General features: G+C 43.8%; 1 protein-coding gene across 2 annotated transcripts in view; it reads right to left on the reverse strand.

Annotated features, from left to right (window-relative positions):
* Positions 1 to 297: 297 nt before the first annotated feature.
* MRPL46 (mitochondrial ribosomal protein L46) overlaps positions 298 to 27,091 on the reverse strand; it is a 48,111-nt gene continuing 21,317 nt past the window's right edge. For both annotated transcript variants that reach the window (XM_078683175.1, XM_078683174.1), the window contains exons 2-4: positions 24,160 to 24,361; positions 22,264 to 22,437; positions 298 to 929 (exon numbers count right to left, since the gene is read on the reverse strand). In XM_078683175.1, coding sequence (XP_078539301.1) covers positions 679 to 929; positions 22,264 to 22,437; positions 24,160 to 24,361 — 627 coding nt within the window. In that variant the 3' untranslated portion in view covers positions 298 to 678. The remainder of the gene's footprint in view (positions 930 to 22,263; positions 22,438 to 24,159; positions 24,362 to 27,091) is intronic.

Consider the following 27,091-nt stretch of genomic DNA (forward strand, 5'->3'; position numbering starts at 1 on the left):
GCCAATATTTCAACACCATTGATAACAATAAACAAATAAGACTTACCATAGGAAGGCAACAGTAGTACATTTTTTGTTGAAAAGACTTGAACTGTCTCAGCTTTTGCTTGCTCATAAATACAAGTAGAAGAAAGAAGCAGATATGAACATCACGTGCAATCATTCTGCACATTCCTAGCCTAGTCATGACACACACATTATGGTCTCAAACTTTATCCCGGATTGCTTGGCACGATTATAGAAGAGTCTTTCTTTATAAATGTAACATTCGCCAAAGAAATAGGAAACACTCTAAGCTAAATGTTTGATAGTAAGGTTTTATGGTCCATGCTTACACATCAAATAGCTAAAGCTCATGTTTTCTTTCAGAATTTCCTATACTTTGTATACATTGTAAAAATAACTGCTGCGTTTCTTTGAGAAAGTGCATACAATACTGGCTAGCCATGACATTTTTGCTTAAGAATAAAAAAATCCAATAAAACTGACTAATGAATTGTAAATCACTGCAGCAGTACTAACACCCCTTTGATTTCAATTTGCTCATTTTCTTTCACAAGGATAAAAAAGTTCTTGGAGGAAAATTCGCACTCTAACACAGGTCAGAGGTTGCCTTTTACTGGTTTTGTAGCGTCCTTTATGGCACAGTTCAACCTCTGTTGATGTTATCTCCATTGGTTACAGATCCAATATAAATTTATTGACTTCGGACAAATAGACTGGCTTTAAGTAATCCTGTAGTTCACTCTTGCTGACCCAAACAAAGTTTTCTTTTTGCACTGTAGTGGCCAAATCTCCATTCTGTAGGTATGCTTTGAAGAAGAACACTTTGGCACCAATGCGGTCCTCTGTTCGGGCGGCCTTGGGGAATTTGTACTTGTAGAAGCCACAAGGTGCATTCCCTAGAAATCGCACTTGAAGGTTGCCACCTGTGCAATTCAAATAAATGGAAATTATGAGAAATGTATTAAAAATAGTGGCACATTACATCCAACTGCTTAACAACCATATTATGCTTTAGGCCTTCTTTCGCCCCGTCCAAGATATAAACTCCCACTAGAAAACCGTGACACAGGGACTGATCTTGAAACAATACTCATATAACCATCTTACCTAACTGTACTTGTATCTCCTAGTATCTTAAAGATTTACTGACTCGCCTAACACCCCCTTGATTGTTTTACTCACATGTCCACCCCTCCCTCCTCCCCCCCCCTCCCACCCCCCTTTCAGCAGGTCTCCTACCCCAGTAATTGTCTACTAGGGTACCTTCCACCCAGTCTGGTCATCAACCGCATTTAGGAGTTCCAGACATTTTAGTTAGTGCACCACTCATCTTCAATTTTCCATGGTCCTGATGAAGTGCCACTTGACCCGCTAGAGGCATTACAGGCACAAAACATGTCGACCCACTACACCTTGTCAGTCTTTTAGGTACATAATATCCATACAGCGATTTGTTACCTTTTATTTAAGCCTGAGCTACCACATTAATAAAGACATACAAGAATAGGACAGCTCTAGACTTATTTTAACCACTACCCTGCCCTCACACCCGCACCCACCCTACGGCTTCTTCAAAAGATCTCTGCCAAAGAGCCCCGTTTCCGGGAGCCCATCAGGCATTGCAACGACGGCCCGACAGGGAGATTGGCCCAATGATGAAGCATGACATCCTTCCAGGTGTGTGAGGGCATCACAAAGAAGAGACCTCCCCTCCCCCTCTAGGAACTGCACACCCTTCTGTTATACAGTCCTACACTGGAGCTGTTTAAATACAGCTCCTAGTCCCCACCCTTCTTTAAATATACTCAGCACTTTGGCTCAGCAGTGGGACCTTACCCAGACCTCAACCCCTTAGAGGCCTGCCCCTGTCATATACAATGGAGCACAACCAAGGACTTTCGTTCGATGACCTGGTCTCTGAAATACTTAGTACACCATATATACTTGATCAGGATGGAGGAGGGGCTGCCAGCAGCTCAAATCATGGCTGGACCACAATTATCAACATGAAACACCAACTAATGAAGATCATGATGCATGGCGTCATCATGACGGAATATCTATGGGCCAATATAGCCCCTAATGGCCTGATAAGTCAACAACACACCAATATTTTTGGGCCCAATGATGTAGCATAACATCTTTCTGGGAGTCTGAGGGCATCACGAAGATGAGACCTCCCCTCCACCTCTAGGAACTGCACACCCTTCTGTTATATGGTCTATACATAGCGATGTCGCCCCATGGATGAAAAATAGAACAGCATTTGCACAATGTATGTTGAGGCCTTGTAGATGTAGCATAACATCTTTCTGGGAGTCTGAGGGCATCACGAAGATGAGACCTCCCCTCCACCTCTAGGAACTGCACACCCTTCTGTTATATGGTCTATACATAGCGATGTCGCCCCATGGATGAAAAATAGAACAGCATTTGCACAATGTATGTTGAGGCCTTGTACATGGTGTTCAAGGAGTCGTGATAATGTTAAGGGAAGAAGAATCTGTAAGTAAAGCAGTTTCAGAGAAACAAATCCAACATTATTATGCACACAAATGTGTGTAAAAGGTTACTGTACGAAAGGGGAGGCAGCGTAGTAAATGTGTTCAAATTAAAAGATGGCAGTGTCTTTACATGGGCCTAACTAAGACACATAACACCCACTCCTCAGACAAAGGGACGACCAATAAGTTACATAAACAATCATTGAAAATAAAAAAGGTCTCGCATTTGTTGGGGTTAGAGCTATTGGCATTGTAAAGGGCAATGTTTTTTACATATATAATAGGTCTTGCATTTTATCCCACAGTCACTATGTGAATCCAAGTTATGTGCTTAACAAGATATCTACCTGGCATCCAGTTACAGAGTTCCTGCTGTGTTTACATGCTGGAGTGGAGTTCACCCACACTGGCTCTGTCACTAGGCACTGAAATATTAGAGAAAAATACAGCAACAATTCATACCCGACTTCCTAGGTTTAGATACTAGCTACAGCGCTCAGAGGCGATATGGTGGGCGGACAAACAAAAGACCTTTTGTTTAATAAAAAAATCCCAAAAAGTGTTCTTTTTAGGTCTCCCCTGCGTAGGCTGCGCACGTGCAGTCTCCCTGGCGAGAGATTATGTTTTTTAGGTAGCTTGAGTAGCGGGCTTTAAGCCCCGTCTCTCTTTCCTATTGGCCGGCGTCACCATTTATGCTAAACGGTGGCCAGCCATGGGGAAAGACGTTAGTGTGACGTACACTTTTCTCTTTGTCGGTCGGCCCAGATGGACGGGCTTGTCTGACTTCCTTCTGCTGTAAAAGGATTCTTATCTTTATGGGGCCATGTGTTTCAAACACATGGCCCCATAAAGACAAGAGATCGAGGCTTGTTTTCCCTCTCGTAGCTCCTCAACCCCACTCTTTCTGCAGTCCCTCCGCCCCCTCTTCCAAGTGCCAAGATTAAACTCATGCACCCACGGTGTTGGGTGGAAGCGTATTTAAGTCAGCTCTTGGGGAAAAGTGCTGGTTTTTTGGGAAAGTAACGGCATTCTTCAGCCACTTCATGCAGCCTTGTTGGATGCTTTCTGCGACATAGCACCTCACCACACTCTTCAAAACCTAAACCAAGTTATTTTCCGTGCTCCGGGCGTCCCTGTAGATCATAGCCCCTCCCCCTGTAGCGGGTGTCCGGGTGACACTGCCTTTGCCCCCTCTTCTTTGACCCTATACCACCAATCACCGCCCGCGAACGCTGTGCCCGGATATGACGTGTTGCCCTCCAAGGGAGTTGGCTACCCGCGGGCATCTCCCCCCGCCCGCCCCCAGTGCGGCATTCCAAGCCTGTACCGAGCATGCAGGTGAGTGACACCCCCGGGGGTCGTTTTGCGAAGTGTAGAGGGAAAGAGTTTGATGCAGCGGGTGAGCGTCGCGATTATTGGGTGAAGCCTGAGACTAGGGTGGGTTGCGGAGGGACCTGTAGCAAGGCGGTGTTAGGGCCGGAGATGGAGGTAGGTTTATTTAATAGAGAGGTCTCCAGGGAGTGGGTTGTTGTGAGCCTCGGACAGGGTTCCTGGCAGGGGGTGATATTGTGTGGGCCAGTCCTTTGTTCCCGGCTCTCGGGCGTCTCTCCAGTGCGTGCAGACTGACAGCGAGCTCAGCCAATCAGAGGTCCGTCAGTCCAACCCCGCAGTTAGAAGCCAGCATCGCAAGACAGCAATTCTTGTCAAACTAAGGGGCCACGCGATGCTAGCATGCAAATACAACACCCCTGGAAATCTTGCTACCGGCCTTGCTGCTAATCATACAAGCAGCAAATACAACACCCCTGAAAATCGTGCTACCACCCTTGCTGCTAATCATACAAGCTGGCCACTACATCTCTCTCGCTGCAATTATTTCGAACATCCCCGTACATTGTACACCATAACAAGCGATAACATCTCCATCGGAAAATACCCCCGCTGTGCACGGCACTAGCAGCCTATTAGTAACCCCCACTTCAGATGGTGCCAGTAGCCACTACTCCGCCCACTGTTGCAACAGATACCTGCTAAACAACGCACTGTTGCAGACGGTGCTATTAGCCTTATTTTCAAATGGTGTCAGCCGACCCTGTATACCCCAACGCTGTAAATGGCAAAAACCCCTGCACATATCGCAGCTGTAAATGATGCTCGCAGCTCATACATACCCCACTGAATCAAATTATGTTAGCAGTCCCCACACATTCCGCCGCTGCAGATGATGCTAGCAGTTCCAATGTACCCCTTTGACGCAATTAGTGATAGCTGTCACTATTACACTCCCCTTCATATTGTTAATATCTGTGTTTCACCAGCCTTAGCAGAAGCAAGTGGGGCTACTAAGTCCCAGCTCCCCCCATGCCAGGGTGTGAGAAGAACATTGAGCATGTGCAGTGCTGCTGAGCTGAGTCCAGTAACTTTCTGGGTGAGTGTGGCAGGAGAAAGAGTCTGTGGAGTGATTCTAGCCTTCAATACATCTTTTCTGGGGAGTGATGGTCGTGCAGTTGGTTAGTGAAGTGCGTTCAGTGCAGCTCATTAAATAATATATGTGTTCTTTGGTGACGCTCCCCGGTGTGTGCGAGTTGATGCAGGATTATCTGTGCGCCTCAATGTCTTGGCCTGTAACTATGATGGGTCAGTATTTGCTCGTCTGTATGACTCTTGAATTATTCTGCACACAGGAGCAACCTATGATATAGCAATTAGAATATCCTGGGTAAGTGTAAGCTCCTTACGATGTCGCTTAATTGGTCAGCTCAGTTTTTAGAGATTAGTGCTATGAACGCGAGGCTCGCAGGTTCGATCCCCGTACTGACCATTGTTTTTCATCATTAAATTAGAAAAGTCGTGCATTACATAACAAGGCTGTTAAAAGCACGGTATAGGGTTGTTGTTTATTCTGTTAATTTACTGATCTCTGGTGGCTGATATTTGTACCAGAACCAGGGTGGGTATGGCTAGTGCCATGTACGGGGCACTGCGGGCTAACACTCATCCCTCTTGCTGTGATATCCGCCTCTTTTTGAAGCTCTGTTTGAACCTGGGACGCTTCATTAAAGGTGACACTTTCTCTCCGAGAGTGGCGGTTCCTGGGCTTCTCGGTGGGTTGTCCAGGGGTGATGAGAGGTGAAGGACAAGCATTTGCAATGCAATAGGTCTCGCAGTTACACGAGTTAAAGCTATTGGCTTTGTAAGTGACAATGCCTTTTATTTGTTTTTAAAATGAAAACAAATATAAAAGGCATTGTTATGTGCAATGTCAATAGCTCAAACTCGTGTAAATGCGAGACCTATTGCGTTGCAAATGCTTGTTTTATTATTGTAACCTCAGTCATTACTTATAGGCCTTTCTAGGAAGCATCTTTATTTCCTCGCCATCCATCTCGAATGCACAACGTCAGGCTCTTTCATTCCCAGCAGTTGTTTGCTTGCTACAGACAGAAGTCAGCAGCTGTAAGGAAACAATAAGTGTTACTCGCACGGGCACCTGCAGTAACTTCCCCAAAGCAAACAAGCAGCCCCAGAGGCCTGCAGGAACCTCGCCGAGTTCATCTGCTTCTACAGGACATGTGCATGTAAACGGGGCGGAAGCTCAAGCGATATTGCACACGTGGTGGCATTTCTCGCATACGGCCAGGAAGCGGCACGTAAAATGTCCGACGGGGGACGGGAGGGAGTGAGGGGGGGCTACAGAACACGTATAGTAAACAACACTATCACTTCACATAGGCAGCTAGTCACACTATCATGGAGGGTCCTCAGTTTGTGGGCCAGGCTCTACACAGTAATACCGGTGTCTCCGAGAAGAAAATCTCAAATTAATTTTAACACATCGATCATATTCGAGCCGAGGGCCTAATTGAATTGCCTTTAAAGCAATTCTCTTCTACTCCAAAAAGGACCATAATTGTGTAAACAGTGTCTAGCGAACCAGTGGCGCAACATACGCCCCCTCTGTGCAGGGGGGGCGAGCTCGAGGAGACTGGTACTGTACGGAGTCACCAGTCCGGGCCATGCTCGCCTATGACATGCACACAGCCGCAACCAAATACAAGTAGAAGAGCAGTCTCCTCAAAGCACATCTTAGCAGAACATGCACCCACCAATCACCTTTACCCCAATGCAGCCCGGATTGTGACTATAACTCCTTCCAGACCACAGCTCCCAACTATGCCTAACTGTGTGAGCCTAAACAAAATACTTCCAATTCCTGAGTCTAGCTTCCCTTATTTTCCAACATTTAGAAGTGTGTAAAGTTGATTCAGTTCACAGCGTTCTATACAAAAAGAAAACATCCTTGTAAACAGCCTGGCTGTGGACCCTTTATTTAAAATGGAGCGTTTATGTATTTAAACCGGTTAATGAAAATAATTCTTGGTCCATGCTTAATCACTATATGAAGGTATATTTTGGTTTTTTCCCTGCTGCACAGACACAGTCCAGAACTCTCTCTACTTGTGCAAACAGTGGGCGAGCCACTTCATGGTTGTAAAGTGCAGATCCCTGAATAACCCCTTATTTATCAGCTGATGTATGTTTGGGGTGGTCGAAGCCCAGGGCGTGATGGTCTGGTAATGCCTGCTATAATACAAATTACCATTAACCGTGTACGTTCTTTTGTATTTTTACTGGGTATCCTTGCTCTGATTTCAACAGCTCCATAACTCACAAACACTTAAGGGACACGCATTAAAAACACACGCATGGCTGAACAATGTAAGTCTAAAGGCACAGAAGAAAGTTTGCAATAGAACAGTGGTGCTGGCGAAAGGCAGCAGCAACTGCTTGTTTTGCTTATTAGTGAACGGATTGTTCATCAAGTGCAGGATGAAGCTAAATGTGGTAAGACAGCCAGGATGTGTTACCGAGCATGCGGCAGTGCTGTTCCCCCTCCCTCCAACAAAGTGATGGTAGGTGGGAGTATTCGAGTGCAGGAGGGGTGGGGGCGTTTATTCCCTTGGGAACAGAGAGTGGGAAGTGTATTGCTTGATGAGCAGACCTTCAAGAAACAAGGTCAATGACAAGAACCCACGTAGGGCTCTCAGCAAGCTACACATGTGAAAGGGATCGGTTATTCATAGGTTCTAGAAAACGGTAAAAAAGCTGTATGAAGCACTATGTAAAAAAACACATGTTCGGATTAATGTTACTGTATTGCACTCTAAGAGTTTTGTAGCAGGCACATAAACCTAGGGAGCGATCTAAAAAGTTGCTGGTAACAGTGATTGGATACCACCGATCTGAGGGCTATACGTTAGAGGGCGGAATTACTTACCATGGGACCCGCAAGCCTGCCCCCTCTAAATCCTTGTGCCAGCTTCAAGAAGCCACTGGTGCCATACTACACATTCTACAGAAAACCCTTTAACATAACGAAAGGAAGGAAGGGAGACATTTGTTGACTCAATCATACTGCTGTTTGTTAGCAGTAGCCAGTGTTATGCAACAGCATGAAATACAACTGTGTGCATCAATGGACACTTTAAAAACAAATACATTTAGAAATGATCAGGTATGTTGTAAGCATAGCTGAGAAGTAGCACCATGTGATCTGTTGCATCCTTTCCACATCAATCTTTTCGGCTGACTGCACGTTGCATGCTGGGATTTTTGTGCCCATCAAATACTTAAAGAGGACCACACACTCTCAGACTGAAACAGGCGATTGTTTAAAGCGCCAGAGTTCGCTCCTGGTGCGACAGTAAAAAGAGCCACTGGCAACTATGAAATTAAAAAGGTTTAGCCATGTTTGCCATTTTATTGCTAAGTGGGGCCATATCTTGACCTGTGTATTCGTCCAGGGCTCAGCTGTGCTACTGTTTTTATGCGAATGAAGTTTCTCCAATGCATACATTGAACTCGGAATTTCTTGGGCTTATTGTGGCAGAAAGCACAGCTCAGACACAAAAAGAGGCAACCACAGCTCACTGTCACAGAGCTGTGCATTCCACTTTCAGCCACATACACACGCTTCAGAATTTGCGGTGGGATAAAAACAGGCGCGTATGTGTTCTCTGTGTGAGAACACCCGTTTCTGATACAGCCCTGGGCTGCCTGGGCTGCCATCTTTTTTTAATCTCCTAAGGGCACTAAATCCTGAGCTCCATTTTTAAAAAAAACAATGAATTCTGGGCATTGAAGTTTATTTTATTTGGTTACTTCGAAGCAATTAGACTAAGCACCGAACAGCAATTATTTGCAACAGAAATGCCTTGAGGCTGGTTTAGAAAAATGGCGGCGTGAAACGCGGTGCAACTGAAGACTGCATTGACTATTTGACAGCATAGGACTTATCCAATAAATCACACAGAACTCCAAAAAGTTTGACATTTGAAATGGTAATTCATGGAGACCAATGCGCAAGGGTGCAACATAGTCTGGTGGGACAGGACTGAATCATTTCTAGATGTGTTTTGTAAATGCGCCAACAATGCGCTTTCAAAGTGAACATTGGCAGAGCTGTGAAGATCGCTATCGTGACCTCCAGCTGTGACTGTTTTGAATACGTAAACGTTCAGTGAATTGCCCTCAACCACAGGATGGGTACCTTCTCAGCACGAAAGAGGCTTTGTTTTCAAGTTGAAAATAGGTTTTGTGTTATTGCTATTAAGCCTTATGTTGTGTTCTTTATGTATCGGTTATTTTTTGAAAAGTAAAAAGTTAAGGTGGGTCACAGAAAAAAAGAACGCTTAAATGTGGTGGAGCAAAGGCACCAACAAAAGGTTGTATTTTATTAACACTACATTTAAAGGACAACTAATGTGTGGATATACGAGATGAAAGTCTTTGTTATCGTTGTTTATTTGTTGTATGCTTTATGCAGATCTGAAAGGGAGCGGGTCTTTAGTTTTTATGGTTTATGTAGCTTGGAAAGGGAGCGTGTTAGCATATTGTTTTGTTTATTGTTTTTTGTTAGCGAAAAGAGACGCGCTGTGTTATACAAGCCGATTTTAAAGCCTCACAGCTTGAGGTATATATTTTTGGAAGCGCGACGGGTGCGAGAAGGATGGAAGGGTGGCGGGAGAGGACTGAATAGTTTTGAGGTGTGTTTTAAAATAGGACTACATTGTTCCGTGGAAGCTGGAAGACATTTACTTTGAAACAGATAACCAGAGAGTCCCAGACAAGCGGCTGACTCCAGTTACCATAACAGCTGCTGTGATGTACAGTTCTAAAGCAAACTCACTGTGAGTGCTAAAGAGAAAGAACGGCGTATTACAAGAATAGGTGGAGAAGCAGGTGGAAAAGACATGAGAATTAAAGCAAACCAGTGCGGCGTGAAAGCTTGTAGGAGTGATCCGCCCTCAGCAGAACAGCCGCTAGAAAGATCTCAAAACGGAGCTTGTCTTTATGGGGCCATGTGTTTGAAACACATGGCCCCATAAAGATAAGAAAATGTTTATGACACACGGAAAGCAGGAGAGCCCGGCACAGTGGGCCGGCCGAAAAAGCCAAAAGGAGGAAACATATAAAGCTCTTTTCCAATGACTGGCCACCGTTTAGCATAAACGGTGACACCAGCCAATGGGAAAGAGAGGTAGGGCTTTAAGCCCATTACTGAAAGTCCTCAAAAACATTAAATCTCGCCGAGCGAGCTGGGCATGAGCGCAGCCACGCTAGCCGAGACCTAAAAAACATGAACTGCTGCATGCAACAGAAATATTATAGCAAGCTGTTATATTCGTATTTGTAGATATTTCCCTTTTAAATATTATATTCCATCCCTGTACATATTTCCACTTTAAATAGAATGTATCTTCATTGCTGCACATGCACACTGTAGGATTGATTCCATTTAGAATTGTTATGATCTGAAATGTACTGGAGTCAGAAAACTGCATGTAACCTGGAGAGTGGAAGAACTGTGCTGCAATCCAATAAACCCTGGATTTTCTACCTGGATTTATTACTTCTTTTTTACAAATTTGGCGACGAGGGTGTCTGGTACCTACTACTACTACTACAACAGCACAGGTGTGGTACACCTGATTTGGATTACTTATTGAGTTTAAATTCGTGTTTGGATGTTTTGAAGACTTTTGAAGATTGAAGATTTATCATTTCCACAAGGAAAGAACACATCTTTCGACAATCCATTGATGTAAAGAAGAGTTTGCAACTTTTATTCTACTTGGCATAATACCTATTGCTGAGACTTCACTTTGCACAACGTTGGATTGGTGGCGCTTTTGACCTGGATACTGTACTGTTAAGGGCGCTGTGTATTTACTGAAACTACGGAGGTCCTGAATTTTAACTAAAAAGATTTATGACATTTCAAACCTTTTAGGCAAATGTTTACCTTCGATTGTAGTTTCAACGTATTCCACACACGCGACAAACGAAATCTGCCCATGCGACAGAGTCTCCATGCACTTTATCCGAGCGCGTAGTTGCCATGGTTTCTGTTGGCTCTGCCGAGCGTGATGATGCTACACGCATAGAACGTCACGTCACGTAACGTGAGAGCGACCATATTTGTATTATATCGCATTGTGAAGCACCAGCAATTTTCTCTTCAACAGCATTCGTGACTCTGATGCGATTGTGGAAGAAAGGTACTGTTTTTCGTACATTGCGAAGATAGTACAGTACTGTTGAAACTTAATAATATGAGAAGATATGATACAACGATCTTTACAAAAATCTGTTTGAACATTATTCCACAATCGTTTTTTCATCTTTATTGAAACATTAATGATCGTTGCTCACCATTTGTGGATTTTGGTTCATAGTTTCAACATCTACAACTACTTTATGAGATATAACATCGCTGATGTACACAGCTTGTGTACTCAAGGATTGTTTTCATTGTAATTTCAATGTGGTTATTTTTTTCAACTGTCATTGATCGCATTTGATACCATTTTAGCACTATTTTGTTCTGTTTCTATTTGTTTTCATTCAAATTCTTTATATAATTCCTTATTTTGCATTTTTACACCATGCAGTTTGACCCCCCTTCGAAAATTTTACAGTGTAAGGGTGATCCTCCCATTCCCTGGAACAGATGGAAAGAGGAGTTCTTAACTTACTTAAAAGCTATTGATGGGGAAAGAATGGGAAATGAAAGAAAGAAGAATATTTTTCTGCACGGTTTAGGATCCGAGGGGCAAGCTATATTTAGAAATTTACCACCTGCGCCTGGTGACTCTGGTGTGTTTGATGAAGCTATGCTTCGTGTAGAAACGCGTTTCAAACCCACAACCAGCATTGCTCTAAATCGTTATAAATTTTATACGAGAGCACAGAAGGAAAACGAATCCTTTGATGATTTTTTAACGGGTTTGAGAGCTTTAGTAGTTTCATGTAATTTCGGGGCAATGACAGATGAGATGATTAGAGATCAGATAATTGTTAATGTTAAAAGCAAGAAAACCCAAGAACAGTTGTGGATTTTAGGTAATCCTACTTTGTTAGAAAGCATTTCTACTGCTAAAGCTTTCGAGCAGTCTAACAAGTGGATGAAAACTATTGAAGAAACGAGCAGTAGAGGTGGAAAGAATGATAAACTGAGTGAAGAAGTATGTGCAATGAACAATGTTACTAAAAGTTTTCAAAATTATAGAAATGTATAGCGGAATCGCATTGTATGTTTTAGATGTGGAAGTTACAATTATGTAGCTTCTTTCAAGTTTTGTCCTGCTTTGGGAAAAGAGTGCAACAAGTGTGGCAGAATTGGTCACTTTTCCAAGTCTTGCAGAGAGGACAAGAAGAAAGTTGGGGACAAAAGTAATTATTTTAAAAAGGGGGAAGTTTCTAGTGTGAGAGATGACACGGATTTTGGGTCTAATTTATCAAGGTGTGAGCATGTCGTGTCTGATGAATCTCTTAAGGAAAGAGGAATGATTGTGTCGTTAGTGAGTTTAGGGTCACTTGAGGGAGATGTTTTAGATTCTCCTAAATGTGTAGTTAGATTTAAGGATGTGGAACTAGAGCTTATGGCTGATTCCGGGTCTCCTTGGACCATTATAACGGAAGAGTATTTTGATGAGAAGTATTAATCTAAAATTACTAAGAGTGATTTATGCCCTCCTGATGTTATGATTCAGAAAAGGGGGTGGTGATGAACAGAGTGTCTGAATTAAGCAGACCACTCTTACCCAGTCCAAAGATCAGGGCTTGATCCATCACCGTTATTTAGCTCACTGCCCCATCCCAGCTCAGAACCTGGCTATATGCAAATTAGTCTGTCCCTGGCCCAGTGCATCATGGGAACAGGGCAGATCAAACTACCAAGCCAAATCTTCACCAGAAAGGAGACAAGCTTCCAGGGACCGGTTTCTGCCATTTCAGGCGTCGTCGGCCCGGCTTGCTTGAATCCTGATGGAGCAGTGAGCAAGGGACTCATGTCTGAGTATACCCTTCCACGCTTATGGTGGACAAAATGATTCAGAAAAAGGGGGTGGTGATGAACAGAGTGTCTGAATTAAGCAGACCACTCTTACCCAGTCCAAAGATCAGGGCTTGATCCATCACCGTTATTTAGCTCACTGCCCCATCCCAGCTCAGAACCTGGCTATATGCAAATTAGTCTGTCCCTGGCCCAGTGCATCATGGGAACAGGGCAGACCAAACTACCAAGCCAATTCTTCACCAGAAAGGAGACAAGCTTCCGGGGACCGGTTTCTGCCATTTCAGGCGTCGTCGGCCCGGCTTGCTTGAATCCTGATGGAGCAGTGAGCAAGGGACTCATGTCTGAGTATACCCTTCCACGCTTATGGTGGACATAAGAGTGGAAGGGTATACTCAGATGTGAGTCCCTTGCTCATTGCACCATCAGGATTCAAACAAGCCGGGCCGACGACGCCTGAAATGGCAGAAACCGGTCGTGACTCAGTGGTTAGAGGTGGCAGACCCGGAAGCTGAGATCGACCGTGGACCAGGGTTCGATTCCCCGCCTCGGCGGGTCTCGGGCTCAAAAATTCCACGGACTCGACAATTCTCGCTCTGGTGCCTACTCAACCCACGGGGTCACACTCTGCGACTCTGGGAAATAGCTTGCTTAATCTCCACTACGGCCCCTCGCGGTGGGATGCCTGGCTTTCACCTTGTGGACACCCTGCCGGGGTTTCTCACAGGGGAATACCAGGACGGGTTCCCTAAGCAAGCGCCGGGACGCTCACGGGCAGCTGTGCGCTTTACAAATCCAGCACATTTACACATTTACATTTTACATTTCATCACCACCCCCTTTTCTGAATCATTTTGTCCACCATAAGCGTGGAAGGGTATACTCAGATGCGAGTCCCTTGCTCATTGCACCATCAGGATTCAAGCAAGCCGGGCCGACGACGCCTGAAATGGCAGAAACCGGTCCCCGGAAGCTTGTTTCCTTCCCAGTATAAGAATTGGCTTGGTAGTTTGGTTTGCCCTGTTCCCATCATGCACTGGGACAGGAACAGACTAATTTGCATATAGCCAAGTTCTGAGCTGGGATGGTGCAGTGAGCTAAAAAACGGTGATGGATCAAGCCCTGATCTTTGGACTGGGTAAGAGTGGTCTGCTTAATTCAGGCACTCTGTTCATCGCCACCCCTTTTCTGAATCATTTTGTCCACCATAAGCGTGGAAGGGTATACTCAGATGTGAGTCCCTTGCTCATTGCACCATCAGGATTCAAGCAAGCCGGGCCGACGACGCCTGAAATGGCAGAAACCGGTACCCGGAAGCTTGTTTCCTTCCCAGTATAAGAATTGGCTTTGTAGTTTGGTTTGCCCTGTTCCCATCATGCACTGGGACAGGAACAGACTAATTTGCATATAGCCAAGTTCTGAGCTGGGATGGTGCAGTGAGCTAAAAAACGGTGATGGATCAAGCCCTGATCTTTGGACTGGGTAAGAGTGGTCTGCTTAATTCAGGCACTCTGTTCATCACCACCCCCTTTTCTGAATCATTTTGTCCACCATAAGCGTGGAAGGGTATACTCAGGTGTGAGTCCCTTGCTCATTGCACCATCAGGATTCAAGCAAGCCGGGCCGACGACGCCTGAAATGGCAGAAACCGGTCCCCGGAAGCTTGTTTCCTTCCCAGTATAAGAATTGGCTTGGTAGTTTGGTTTGCCCTGTTCCCATCATGCACTGGGACAGGAACAGACTAATTTGCATATAGCCAAGTTCTGAGCTGGGATGGTGCAGTGAGCGAAAAAACGGTGATGGATCAAGCCCTGATCTTTGGACTGGGTAAGAGTGGTCTGCTTAATTCAGGCACTCTGTTCATCACCACCCCCTTTTCTGAATCATCTCCTTGTGTTATGGCACAGGAATTCAACGGTTCAAACATTGATTTCATTGGTTACATTGCTTCCACCATTTATTTTAAGGATAAATCTGCTTACATCAAATTATATGTTGTTGTAAAAGGTGTAAATGTTCTGGGTTGGCGTGATCAATTCAAACTTAACATCATGTTGAATCCACGCAGCAAAGATCCTGTTATGGTGTTGCAAGATGATTGTATTTCACATAAAAGAGTTATGTTTGTGGAGGAGAATAATGCTTGGAAGTTGCTATCCAGTGAGTTTCCTGGAGTTTTTTCAGATAAGTTAGGTAGGCTAAGGGGTTTCACTCATGTTATCAAGCTCAAACAACGAGCTAAACCAGTTGTGCAAAAGCTTAGACCTGTACCACTAAATGTTAGAGAAGAGTTAAGTGATGCACTTAATGATATGTTAAAAAATGACGTCATAGAGGAGATAGAATCTTCAGAATGGGTTTCACCAGTAGTTTTGGCACGCAAACCTGATAAATCCCTGAGACTCTGCATAGATTTGAGGGCTCTAAATGCTAACATTGTTATAGATTGTCATCCGCTACCAAATATTAACGAAGTGGTGAGTATGCTTGGTGAGGCTGTTGTGTTTTCTACTTTAGATCTGAGGTCCGCGTACCACCAGGTAGTGTTGGCAGAAGAGTCACGCCATCTCACGGCATTTATCACGCCTCAAGGTTTGTATCAGTTCAAACGGATGTCGTTTGGTTTAGCATCGGCAGCCTCAGTTTTCCAGAGGTCGATATATCATATTTTTAAGGACATGGGAAACTATGTAAAGTGTTTTCAGGATGATATCCTTTTGTTTTCTAAAAGTGACGAAATACATATGGAACATCTTAGAAATGTGTGTAAAATGTTGGCTAAGTTTGGTCTTACTATTAAGAGTAAAAAGTGCAAGTTATTTCAAAAGACTGTAGAATATTTAGGACATACTGTATCTGGGAATGGTGTTGCTCCAAAGAAATCATTGGTTGATGCGATTTTGAAAGCTCCCGCACCTGATTGCAAAGATAAATTGCTATCTTTTTTAGGACTCTGTGAGTATTATAGTAAGTTCATCGTTGGTTTTGCAACTAAAATGGAGCCGTTAAGGGAGTTAACTAGGAAAGATGTAGAATTTTTGGGGGTACTAGGCAACAAGATGCTTTTGACAGTATTAAACTTGACATGGTGTCAGCTTCTACACTTAAGCCATTTTGTTTAAACAAGCTTTGTGTTTTGACAGTAGATGCTAGTCTTTATGGTCTGGGTTGTGTGCTTTCGCAACGTTCGGGTAAAGAAGATTGGAATGTGCATTCGCGTCTAGGTCTTTAAATCTCACTGAGAGACGGTACACGGTGATCGAAAAGGAATTGTTAGGATGTGTATGGGCGGTTGAGCACTTCCAGAATTATATTTGGGGTGCAAGGTTTTTGATACGTACAGATCATAAACCTTTGGTGGGTATTCTTTCACCTGGTGGAGGTTTAAGTGCGACTGCTCGGATTGTTAGATTGATGTCGGTGCTGCAGGAATACAATTTTGACATAGAATATGTGCCGGGTAAACTCAATGTGACTGCAGATTGTTTGTCAAGATTACCGTGTCCCAGTGTCGATGATGATGGATATGAAGAAGTAGTGGTCAGTATTTCTGAGTTGTTATCTGAGAAGTTCAGTGTTATTTCGGAAGATTTGTGGATGAGAAGCATGAGTGAGGATGTTGTCTTATGTAAGGTGAGAGAATATGTCAATTTGGGCTGGCCTTCTAAGGATTTGATTCCTGCTGAAGTTATGCCTTTCTACAATGTTGCTGATGAATTGACCATCGAAGGAGATTTGTTATTCAGAGCTGGAAAATGTATTCCACCTTTCACTGTAAGGAATGTTATTTTACAAATGAGTCATGAATGCCACATGGGAATGTCGTCCATGAAAAGATTAATTAGGTCAAATTTCTGGTGGCCAGGAGTTGATAAGTTTGTAGATAGATTTGTTAGAGAGTGTCCTGAGTGTATTGAAAGTGACAAGATGTGCAAGCAGGGCCGGACTGGGAACCAAAACCGGCCCTGGCAAAGTGCTCGGCCGCCCCCCCGCCCCCGGGGCGGGAGTGGGGCGAGCGCTTTGCCAGGGCCGCTTTTCAGCCGATTTTGTTACAGGGCCGATTTTGCAGCTATGCTGCAAAAACGGCTCTGCAACAAAAACGGCCCCCAGAGCCCGAAACCGGCCCCCACCCTTGCGGCCGACCGGGGGATTGCCCGGTGCCCACAACGGCCAGTCCGGGCCTGTGTGCAAGTGTGATCCGGCACCTTTGACTCCTGTGAAGTGGCCAGATCATCCGTGGCAGAAATTAGGGATTGATATTGCCGGTCCATTTAATTTTTTGCCGCAGGAGTGTAGATTTGCGATTGTTGCTGTAGATTATCACTCCAAGTGGCCTGAAGTCAAACTTGTACCTCATCCTAACACCGAAAGTGTTATTCTATTTTTGAGAGAGATATTTTCAAGAGAAGGTTTCCCAGAAAGTGTTATAACTGATAACGGGGTACAGTTTAAATCTTTAGAGATGTCTGAGTTCTTGCGTTCTTATAGCATAAAACATTGTACCACTGCTTTGTATGAACCGCAGGGAAATGGACAAGTTGAGAGATACAACAGAGTTCTCAAACAAGATATCTTATGGGCACGGAAGTTTGGGGGAATGTGGAAAGAAAAATTGAGAGAAAAGTTATGGTTGTACCGGATAACGCCTCATGCCACAACTGAGGTTTCACCTTTCCGTCTACTAAAGGGTAGAGATCCAGTATCTAATTTGTGTCCTTGGTGGTTTAAGAAGAGTGTTGGTTATCGCATGGTTGATGTGAATGTCGAGGATGTGGCTGAGAAAGTAGAACTTAAACAAAAAAAATGCAAATGTGATTATGATTCTAGAATGAAAGTCAAAAACCTGCATTTATGGTGGGTGATGTTAGGATTCGTAAACCTGGCTATGTTACCAAAGGTGAGACAAAGTTTGGCAAACCTATGAAGGTTGTGAAGGTTTATCACAATAGCATTGTTACACAAGATGGCAAGAGGTGGAATGTTAGAAGGGTATCCAAGTGTGTATCTTAGTGCTCCACTTGTGTTCAGTTGTGTATACTATTGTGTAAGTTTAGTTATGGAAAATTTTGAGTTGTTTCTTAAATTTCTTTAGGGGGAAAATGTGTTATATTCTTATTTGTAGATATTTCCCTTTTAAATACTATATTCCATCCCTGTACATATTTCCCTTTTAATAGAATGTATCTTCATTGCTGCACATGCACACTGTAGGATTGATTCCATTTAGAATTGTTATGATCTGAAATGTACTGGAGTCAGAAAACTGCATGTAACCTGGAGAGTGGAAGTACTGTGCTGCAATCCAATAAACCCTGGATTTTCTACCTGGATTTATTACTTCTTTTTTACACAAGCACTGCTTGAAATGGGCAGATGCCGAGTGCCGGGCATCTTTAAAATTGAAAGAGAGTACCAGCACTTCTACCCCCTACAATCAGTACAATACTCTGGTTTCATTTTAATATTCCTTTCATGGTTTCATTTCTAGGGAGGTGAATAAGCAGTCAGAGTGAGGCCGACAACACAGAACTCTCCAGCTAACAAGTACACGTCAAATTTAGGTACAATATCCTCCTATGAAATTCTATACCTTTAAAACCCCTCTCACAGGAATCCAACTGGTATTGCTTTTACTGTGACTAACCAGAGCCTGAATTTAAATAGAGTGTATGAGCCAGGGGTAGCTAAAGTAGGTCCAGGAGGGACTGATTCCGTCACATTATCAAGATTTCCACATATGGTCCATTTACATATAATGAATCTAAATGTAACCCATGCAGTTAGTGAAAATCTACAAGGATCCTGCCTGTGAGCCCAGGTGGGACACAACTGGAAAGGATTGAAAGGGATCATAAGGTGATCCAGTAGCCCCCAGTCGGTCTCTGTTTAATCAGCAAATCTTGCTGATAATCCCAGAATCCCCACTTAACCAAACGGTGCCATACTGGGCAAGGTACTCCACCTCTCTGCGCCTAGAGTCACTTATCTACAAAAATGTCCTCGACTCCCAGCACCTCTCTGCCTCTGTAATGCTCAGTTAACAAAATAAAATGTGGAAACTCACTGTCAATTTTGTGGAAAACCTTCCTGCAAGCAACACACAGAGACCAGTCACAGCACTTAGCCTATCAGTACAGGAGACAAAAGGTTTCTAATCTTGGACTCTCCGCTGCATCTCATCTTGTGATCCTGCGTAAATCTCACCCTCACCTCGGCTCCATTTTGTGAGAAAAGTAGCCAAGATTTGAAAAGGAGTTCGAATTAAAGAGTTTAAAAGGTGTTGACGAGTGCTTACCTCTTTCCAAACACCTGAAATTCCATGAAGGCCTGCCGCTTTCGAGAAGCAACTATTTTTAGGGAAATTAGGAGATTTTCCAATTTAGCAATACTTTGGACGTCAATTCAGCAAAACCACAAGTGCTACGCTAGTAAGTGACATCATGCAGGTTTTGTAATCTGATGTCATCACAGGGTTGTCTCCCTTCCCCCCTCTTAGCCTCTGTGGATGGCCAACAAATTTTTTCTCTTACTGAAATCACATGGGCGTCAACCAAGCACCCAGGGGAGGGACTTTGGAAAGCAATACAACAATAGGGGGTCAGCATTATTGATTGGCACAGAAGAGAGCGAGTGGCGATGATGGGCTTGATTAAAGCCGATATTGTAGACAAATAAAAAGTCTTGCAGTGCAGCGCATGCGCGCTGACTCGAAGCTCAACCTAAAAATAGAAAAACTATATAAAGAAAGTAGTATAAAAAGTCTGATATAAAATCATCTAAACCTAATTCTAAAAAGGCAATTGTTTAATTTGAAAGTCAAAGCATACAGAAAACCATCCGCTAAAAATATAGAACAGTCAAAGAAATCATGTTTAAAATAATTTCCTGAAAAATAGGTCAAATTAAGAGTTCCCACTAAATAGAATAGCCAAATTGTTTATGTTTTCCGAGTGGTAGATGAAACATTTTTGTTCCCAGCAACCGCAGACAACGTTCTCAGAGGCGTACCTTGAAGCAGGTTTATGGAGCAAATGTGTTCCAATCCAGCCCCCTTAGCAGCTGCTGAGGGAGTGACCAAAGCTTGTAGACGGACCGCAGAGTCAAGGTCCATTTCACTAGGAGCTGAAGCATCCCAGGATGACAAAAAAAAAAAATGTGTTCAGCAGCAATGGAATACGCTGGGAATAACTATACAAATGGGCCTTTAAGGGGTCCATCAGTACATCTATGTTCAACGCATGGAACGTTTCTTTACTTTCTCCATGTGCAAGACTTATTTACACAAAGGAACATTTTTGTGACTCAGTATGAACAAGGGATATTTTATAATTTTTTCCACTGAGTTGGTGATAAAAAAAAAGACCTGTTATTAAACCCGAATCCTAATGTAATAAAATTGTATTGTGGTCATGCTGTGCGATTTTATAGTGTTAAATATATGGTCACTCTCCTACACAAAATACCTATGCAGACAAATACACCCAAGCTATTTATGTACACCATCACACATACGTGTGTTTATCGAATGACAGTCGTGTATGCACTGCTGTCTATCCGCCGTATTTGTCGCGGGCTGGGTGCGCACGGACATGGCTCTGTGTACGGCTTCTGACAAGTGATGCGGTGTATGATGAGACGAAGGTAGGGTTAAAACATGCAGTGCCTTGACTGGAGCTTATAGGTGAGGGATTGCCTGTGGCTGTTCGAATCACTTAGTACAGCTTGCATGGCAATTTGTAGATGTTATTCTTTTGTTCTTTCTGAAGCTCCTGTTCTCGCTATATATTTTTTTTTAATTGAAACCCAGAGAGACCAGCCGAAATCGAATTAACACAAGGCCCTGACAGAGACACCCCCATCATTTTTTGGGGCTGCTCAGGAGCCTCGATTTGATTTGCCACCAGCCTCGTTCGCTGCTAATGGGCATTTGCCATCACTTTCCCTCCACATTAATGTCATGATCTCGAGCTGACAGCTGGCCTAGTTGAGGGAGCGTTGGCAACACAGCACATCCAGAAATTTGTTGTCATTAACCGGTTGCATGCTGCCGTCGGCCTACCTCGCTAGTGCTGCCGTTGGCCAACAGCCGACGCGGCCCTGCCCACCTTTTCGGACGCCCACACTGCGCCGAAATAACGCCCGCAGTTAAGGCGTTAATTAAAATGCTACTGAGTCCGTGTTCAAGCATACTTGAGCCATGAGAATATGAGCATGGCTGGGCTGTTGAAAACGGGTGCAGGCATGCCTTCTTTTAAGTGCAATATTGTTTCCCTGACATTTATAAAGAGCTATTTGGAACCGGAGCAAATAAAATGAGAACACAATTGGAATTGTATCTGTAGTTACGTAGCTCATTGTGCAAACAGAGCTACTGATGTCACTTAAATCACCACTTACCTCAGCTCAAACAGTCTTCATCAATGAGGGCGTAATAATGATCGAGGGGCCCAATGGTATCACAGGGTGAGTCCCTGTGTAAGGTGACGGCGGTCGTTCATTTGAAATAGAGTGAAACTCCCTCGGACTCGGAGTCGTCTGGTTACTGCATCTGCTACATTCTTATGAGGCGAGAATATGTAGTCTCATCCCAGGGGAAGAGATTTCCAGGGTGTGGTTTAAAAAAGTTGAACTCCCCCACAAAAGTGAGGTGCGTAAGAACCTGTGTGCTCCAAGTCTGCTGCCTGGTCACGCCAACATGAATCTAACCAATTCTGCAGTTGCTCTCATGCTGTTTTCAGCATGAGAGAAGCATCAGGATTGGATGGAGCATTCAAACTCAGCACTCCTTTTGCGACTGGAAGCTGTGACTGCAATCCCCGGCTGTTATGCAGTTGCTGGATTGGTGTGGGCAGAAGTTTCATGTCGGACTGGCCGTTGCAAAACAGCCGGCGACCTGGCATGCACAACCCACACTTTTCTTGTCATCCTTGCTGCTGTCAGTCAGCAGAAATCACCCGGCAGGGCCCTGACCCCCACACTCGCCGGTAGCAAGCATATTGTAGAAATAGTACACAAGAGTGAGACCATTTTAATAATGTGTGTGGTTGTTGGTTTATTGCTGCACTCATAGCAGACGGGGCAACACTCCTTCACCCTAAAGGAGCAACCACCACTGCAGGGTATCTTAGGAAGAATCATCCGCTGCATGTTTATCTATTATCATTTGTTAACAAACAAAAATACAATAGTTTTTTACACTATCTTCACAAAACAAACACTACAGTGAAAAGCTTGCAATATAGTGGCCTGGTGACCATAGCAGTTCCATTTTCTAACAACTTTGGGCAACACACTTAAAGCAGAGTTGCCCCGACTAAAATATCTAGGACTTTACAAAATTTGAACACAGAAAATAATTTAAGGATAGGTAGTAAAAGCAGAGATGCAGCTGTTTACCTGACACAGTGGATAAGGCTCGCTCTGCTGTCTGTCTCATAGTTTCTCCCTTCTCCCAATGTATCTGTGGTAGGAGCCAGCTGTCCTGACTGCCGAGTCTCTCCTTGACCAACAAGATCAGGTTAGTGTTCAGCTTTCGATTTAAAGACGTTTTGTCATTCTTTGCATCTGCTTCTGTGAAATATATTAAGAACGTTACATTTGTATGATGTATTTCTATATTTTTAACAATGTTATTCTTTTTGTCATAATGCCCTTGCAGGTTCAAAAGTGATGCGTGCTTTTTGGAAATCAAAACCCTATTTAAAATACGTGATAGACACGAGGATGCTAGTTTCTAACATTTCTGTTGTAACATACTGTACGTCCTGTATTTTTTGAATCGGGTAACCATATTCAGCTCTACTCCACTGTCCATCTCTTTCTCTTAATACGGTGAGAAGCAAGGTGAATAATAGAACACTTTTAGGATAAGTAAATTTGTGCTAGCCATAACAGAGCTGCGTAAATCTTAAATTATGAAAACACCATTACATTAAATCTAAAAAAGCCACAGGAAAACTGAATCATTCTAACGTGCAGCAGGTCGAGATGTAAATTGGCAACAGATGTTATAGACCAAAGGGGTTAAATATAGGTCCAGCATGGCCTGATCCATGCCTGATTTTCAGGAAATCCATATAAGGTAACACTGTATTTAAATGATGCATATAGATGTAATTTCTTTAGTCAAGAAAATAGAGAAATTAGAGAAAACCAGGTGTGGATACAGCTATCCGGGACCAATGCTTGATAGCCCTATTAGAGGCCCTTCAAATAGAGCAGAACTGTGTACTGCTTTGCAAGGGAAAAAACCTGAGAATTCCTAACAGGTCACCACGTCTATAAAGTAGGTAGGGCTAGGGGTACACACAGTCACATGTAGGGGATACCAAGACATGCGACTGCCATGCCATAAAACTCATCAAAAGCAACCGTCTTTCAAGAAACCATACATTCCTCTTATGGTCCTTTTTTGTCTTCTATAGGGAGGACGAATTGGAGCCAAGAGCAATCCTATTTTGAATGAATGGCACTCACCAGGTTGACAGTCATAACTTTAAGCAAACCATTTAATACACCATCAAATTGTGTAGCTCCCAAACATCAAACTTTCTTTAATCGTACCATGCACAAATCAATATATCCATGTGTTTTGGGTAGCATATTCTCTTTTTTTGGAGGGGATACAGACTCCTGCCAAACCAATGCCTTAGTATTCTCTCCCTCTCCTCTGCACTTATGGCCACATATTCTTTTCACTTACACATTCCCTTCGATCCCTTACCCTCTTCTAGCTCTCTCCCTGCCAGTCGTTCCTGTTCCAGTTTCTGCAACTGTACTCAATTCTTGCCTACCCTTTCTTCTCATTCTTCATTCATCTGTTTTGTCCCAGGTTCATATCCCTTTTTTTCTATTTGCTGTCGCCACTTCTTCTCTTCACTTTATTCCTGCAGTGCTGCTCTTTCTTCTCCCTGTATCACCCCTCTTCCACCCTAAAACATTGGTCTTTGCACACATTTAAAAATATAGATATATATTGGTCCTTTCCCTACCATTAGTTGTTGGTTTGCTAAATAGGGGCTAGTGAGCTCAAGGAAACCACTAGATGAAGTGGATAAGCATTACAAATGAATAAATAAAGTGTACAGGTTAAAAGAAACCTTAAGAAGTTGTCAACAGACCCAGGATGTGAGGACAGGATTGACTTTCAGCTGGTTCAGTTCACGAACTTGGTATTTGAGGAATTGGAATTTCATCATCAACACATTGTTTAAGAAAGGCTGGAGTGATTGCTGAAGTCAGTCAAAACAAACTGGTGCGAAGAAGGAAAACAATTAAAAAATGTACAAATACCTGTAACTCTGGGAGCTAGACTAAATTGTCTCATTTTCTGCTCCCACTTGTCTTCAAGATCTTGAGTCATCACTATGTCCTTCCCTCTATCATCAACATCATCATCTGAGTCATAATCATCGGACATCTTTCTTCTTAGCCTTTCCTCATCCTCCATAAGGCGGATTTCATGATCTGAATAAAGACTTTTCTCTATCTCCATCTACGTGAAATACCAAGAAGTAAGAAACATTCAAGACTTCGTGCTCTCATATTTTATATTGGGACTATAATTGTAATACAGATTTCTACACATTTAGCACCATGCAATGTGACAAAACAACGCAAAATAAACACGGAGGTGAACAGAAATTCTTCAAAATTCATCTACTGTAGAAACAAATTGCTTATGTTTATCCTTTCCTAACTAAATAAGAGCTACGAAAAGGTCACTTTAATTCTAGAATTTTTTTTATTTGATCAACCATTGACGATTCTCTGCAATTGGTCTTTGTCTAAAGATCAAATTTTTGTACAAACATCCCATTCTGATATCCTGCTTTTAGAGACATTAGAAGGCTTTTCTTATTGGACAATTGTGTCCCTAAGTGCATCGATTTTGGAATAGGCTATAATGTATGAACACACATGCGTGTTCTTTTTAACTTGATGAGCACAAAGGGATTTGACTGCTATCACAGAGTGTATGTTTTGCCAGAGATAATTATACCACTGGATATTACGCATGTAACAGTAGATATTATTTCATTTTTCTAAAATAAGACAGATTGCCTTAAGGTCACTACGAGGCACTTGTGGATCCAGTTCAAAGCTAAAACTGAATCGTTGAATCGTGGGTTAACGTAGTTAAGAGTACATCCACTCACACTCATCACTCTGCCCAACCAGCCAGGTCTCCTCACATTTTATGAAGTGGAGGTTGTTGGCTTTGCTCTCAACATGGGGCTAATACCATTACAGGACTCGGGCCCAAAGCACCAAATAATCTGAAGGTTTGGTGCTGAATAAGATGCGAGACGGCCATTGTTAGATTTCTAGCTGGAGTTTACTGAGGAACTAGCTTTTGCAATCAGTATGACCCTATCTTCTAGTGTGCTAAAGTGTACTGAATTTTCTCCTCCTATCTTACAGAAGTCAGTAGAGTACATTTTAGATCAGTACGTGGGAAAAGGGAAAATGAGGGCCGGACGGAGGACTGAGGACGCCGTGTGGCTGGGGGGGTTGCAAGGTTTTTGCGGGGTGGTGGTGTTGCAGGCACAGGTGCGCTGAGCCAGGTAAGGGCTAAGACTCTGTGGAGCGGGGGAATGGAAAGTCATCACACGGTGTGTCCGGGACAGGGGAGGATGTGCGAGGTAGGGCTACAGAGGTTTATGGAAGAAACGCTGGTAGCGCGGTGGCTCCCGGGTAGATTGAGGTTCGATAAGTGGGTGGTGAAATCACGGGAGAGGGGCGGGGAGGAGGCAGGTGAGAAACTGGCAATGTGGATTTGTGGAAGCGAATGGAGTGCCGGAGGGCGCTCATGCGGGGTGGTGAGTCAGTGAGTGGATGCAAGCCAGACAAGGGAATTGTGTTCATCAATTGGCGGAGTCTGGCACGCAGGGAAAGGAGGCGCGGTGGCCTATGGTAGGGAGGGTAGGTGGAGACCACAATCGCCTGGAAGCTGGCGATAACCTGAGAGGGCTGTAGAGTGTAAGCGGGGGAGCGAGGAACTGGGGAGGAAGGGGAGTGCGTTTCGGGAAGAGCGCGGTGAGGGAAACTTACAGCAGCCAGAAATGACAAGGGGTGAACAAGTAGTTTCTCAGGTGGACCCAAGGCTATGGGTACAGTCTTCAAAGTTCCAGAGGAAATTTGTTACGGCTCAACGGAGTCCGGAATGCGGTCCCTGGAAAGCGGGAAGGGGGAGAAGGGGCGGGAGAGGGACACGGCAGGATGAACAACTTACAAGAGGGGTGAAGTGTGGGCACAGAAACAGAGCCCCGATCTGGCCCGGGGGGTAAAAAACATCTTCACCGAATTGGATGTCAGAGGTCAAGCTCTGGATAAGTCGGAACTACAGCCTGTTGTTTAGAGAGGTTTCCTGGAGGCAAGAGTAGGGGGGGGGTGATGAAGGGAAAAGATCGGTATACTGAATAAAGTTCACGGGGAAGGACGTGCTCGGGTATGCTTCGACTTATCCAGAGCTTGACCCCTGACATCCAATTTGGTGAAGACTTTTTTTTACCCCCCGGGCCTGATCGGGGCTCTGTTTCTGTGCCCACACTTCACCCCTCTTGTAAGTTGTTCTACAGCGCGACTTATGGTGCACCATCAACCTTGGTTCACAAGACAGAATCATCACTCATTGATTGAGGACGGCCCATTGGCTTTGTATATATTGTGTTTTTATCACATTGTCACATCGCGTCCTCGCTGTATTCACCCACCTGTCTATGCCTACAGTGCAGCTTTAACTGTTTTATATGGAATGTGTCCTCAAATATATGATGCTAAGTGCACTTTCTAAAAAATCCAGAGTCTCTCTTCCCTTTTTTCCACGTTCTTGTAATATTGTGTGTGTGTGTGTGTGTGTGTGTATATATTCATTGTCTTAAGACCCTTCTTGCTTGTGAATACTCCGATTTACGGAGGTATTAAACCTATTCCAAGATGGCGCCTACTTTGGTGTCGGAAGGGGTAGTCCCTTGTTGGTGTCGATTACCATTGCTAGCACACTTGCATTTAAACCGGAACTGCGAGGGGCCGGTAAGAAACACCGAGGAAGGCCATTGCCGAAACGTTTGTTTGCTGAATAAACACTGTATCCTGTCACTGCCGGAGTGCTGTCTTCCTTTCCTTAGCGGGTGAGGATTGTGAGCGGAATATATCTCCTCCCAATTCGGTTCAGGATACACGGGAACTGCAGCGCTCGTAGTCGGTGCGTTATCCTGCGGCT

The sequence above is a fragment of the Lissotriton helveticus genome, chromosome 3_1 (genome assembly GCF_964261635.1).
Source record: "Lissotriton helveticus chromosome 3_1, aLisHel1.1, whole genome shotgun sequence".
Taxonomy (NCBI): domain Eukaryota; kingdom Metazoa; phylum Chordata; class Amphibia; order Caudata; family Salamandridae; genus Lissotriton; species Lissotriton helveticus.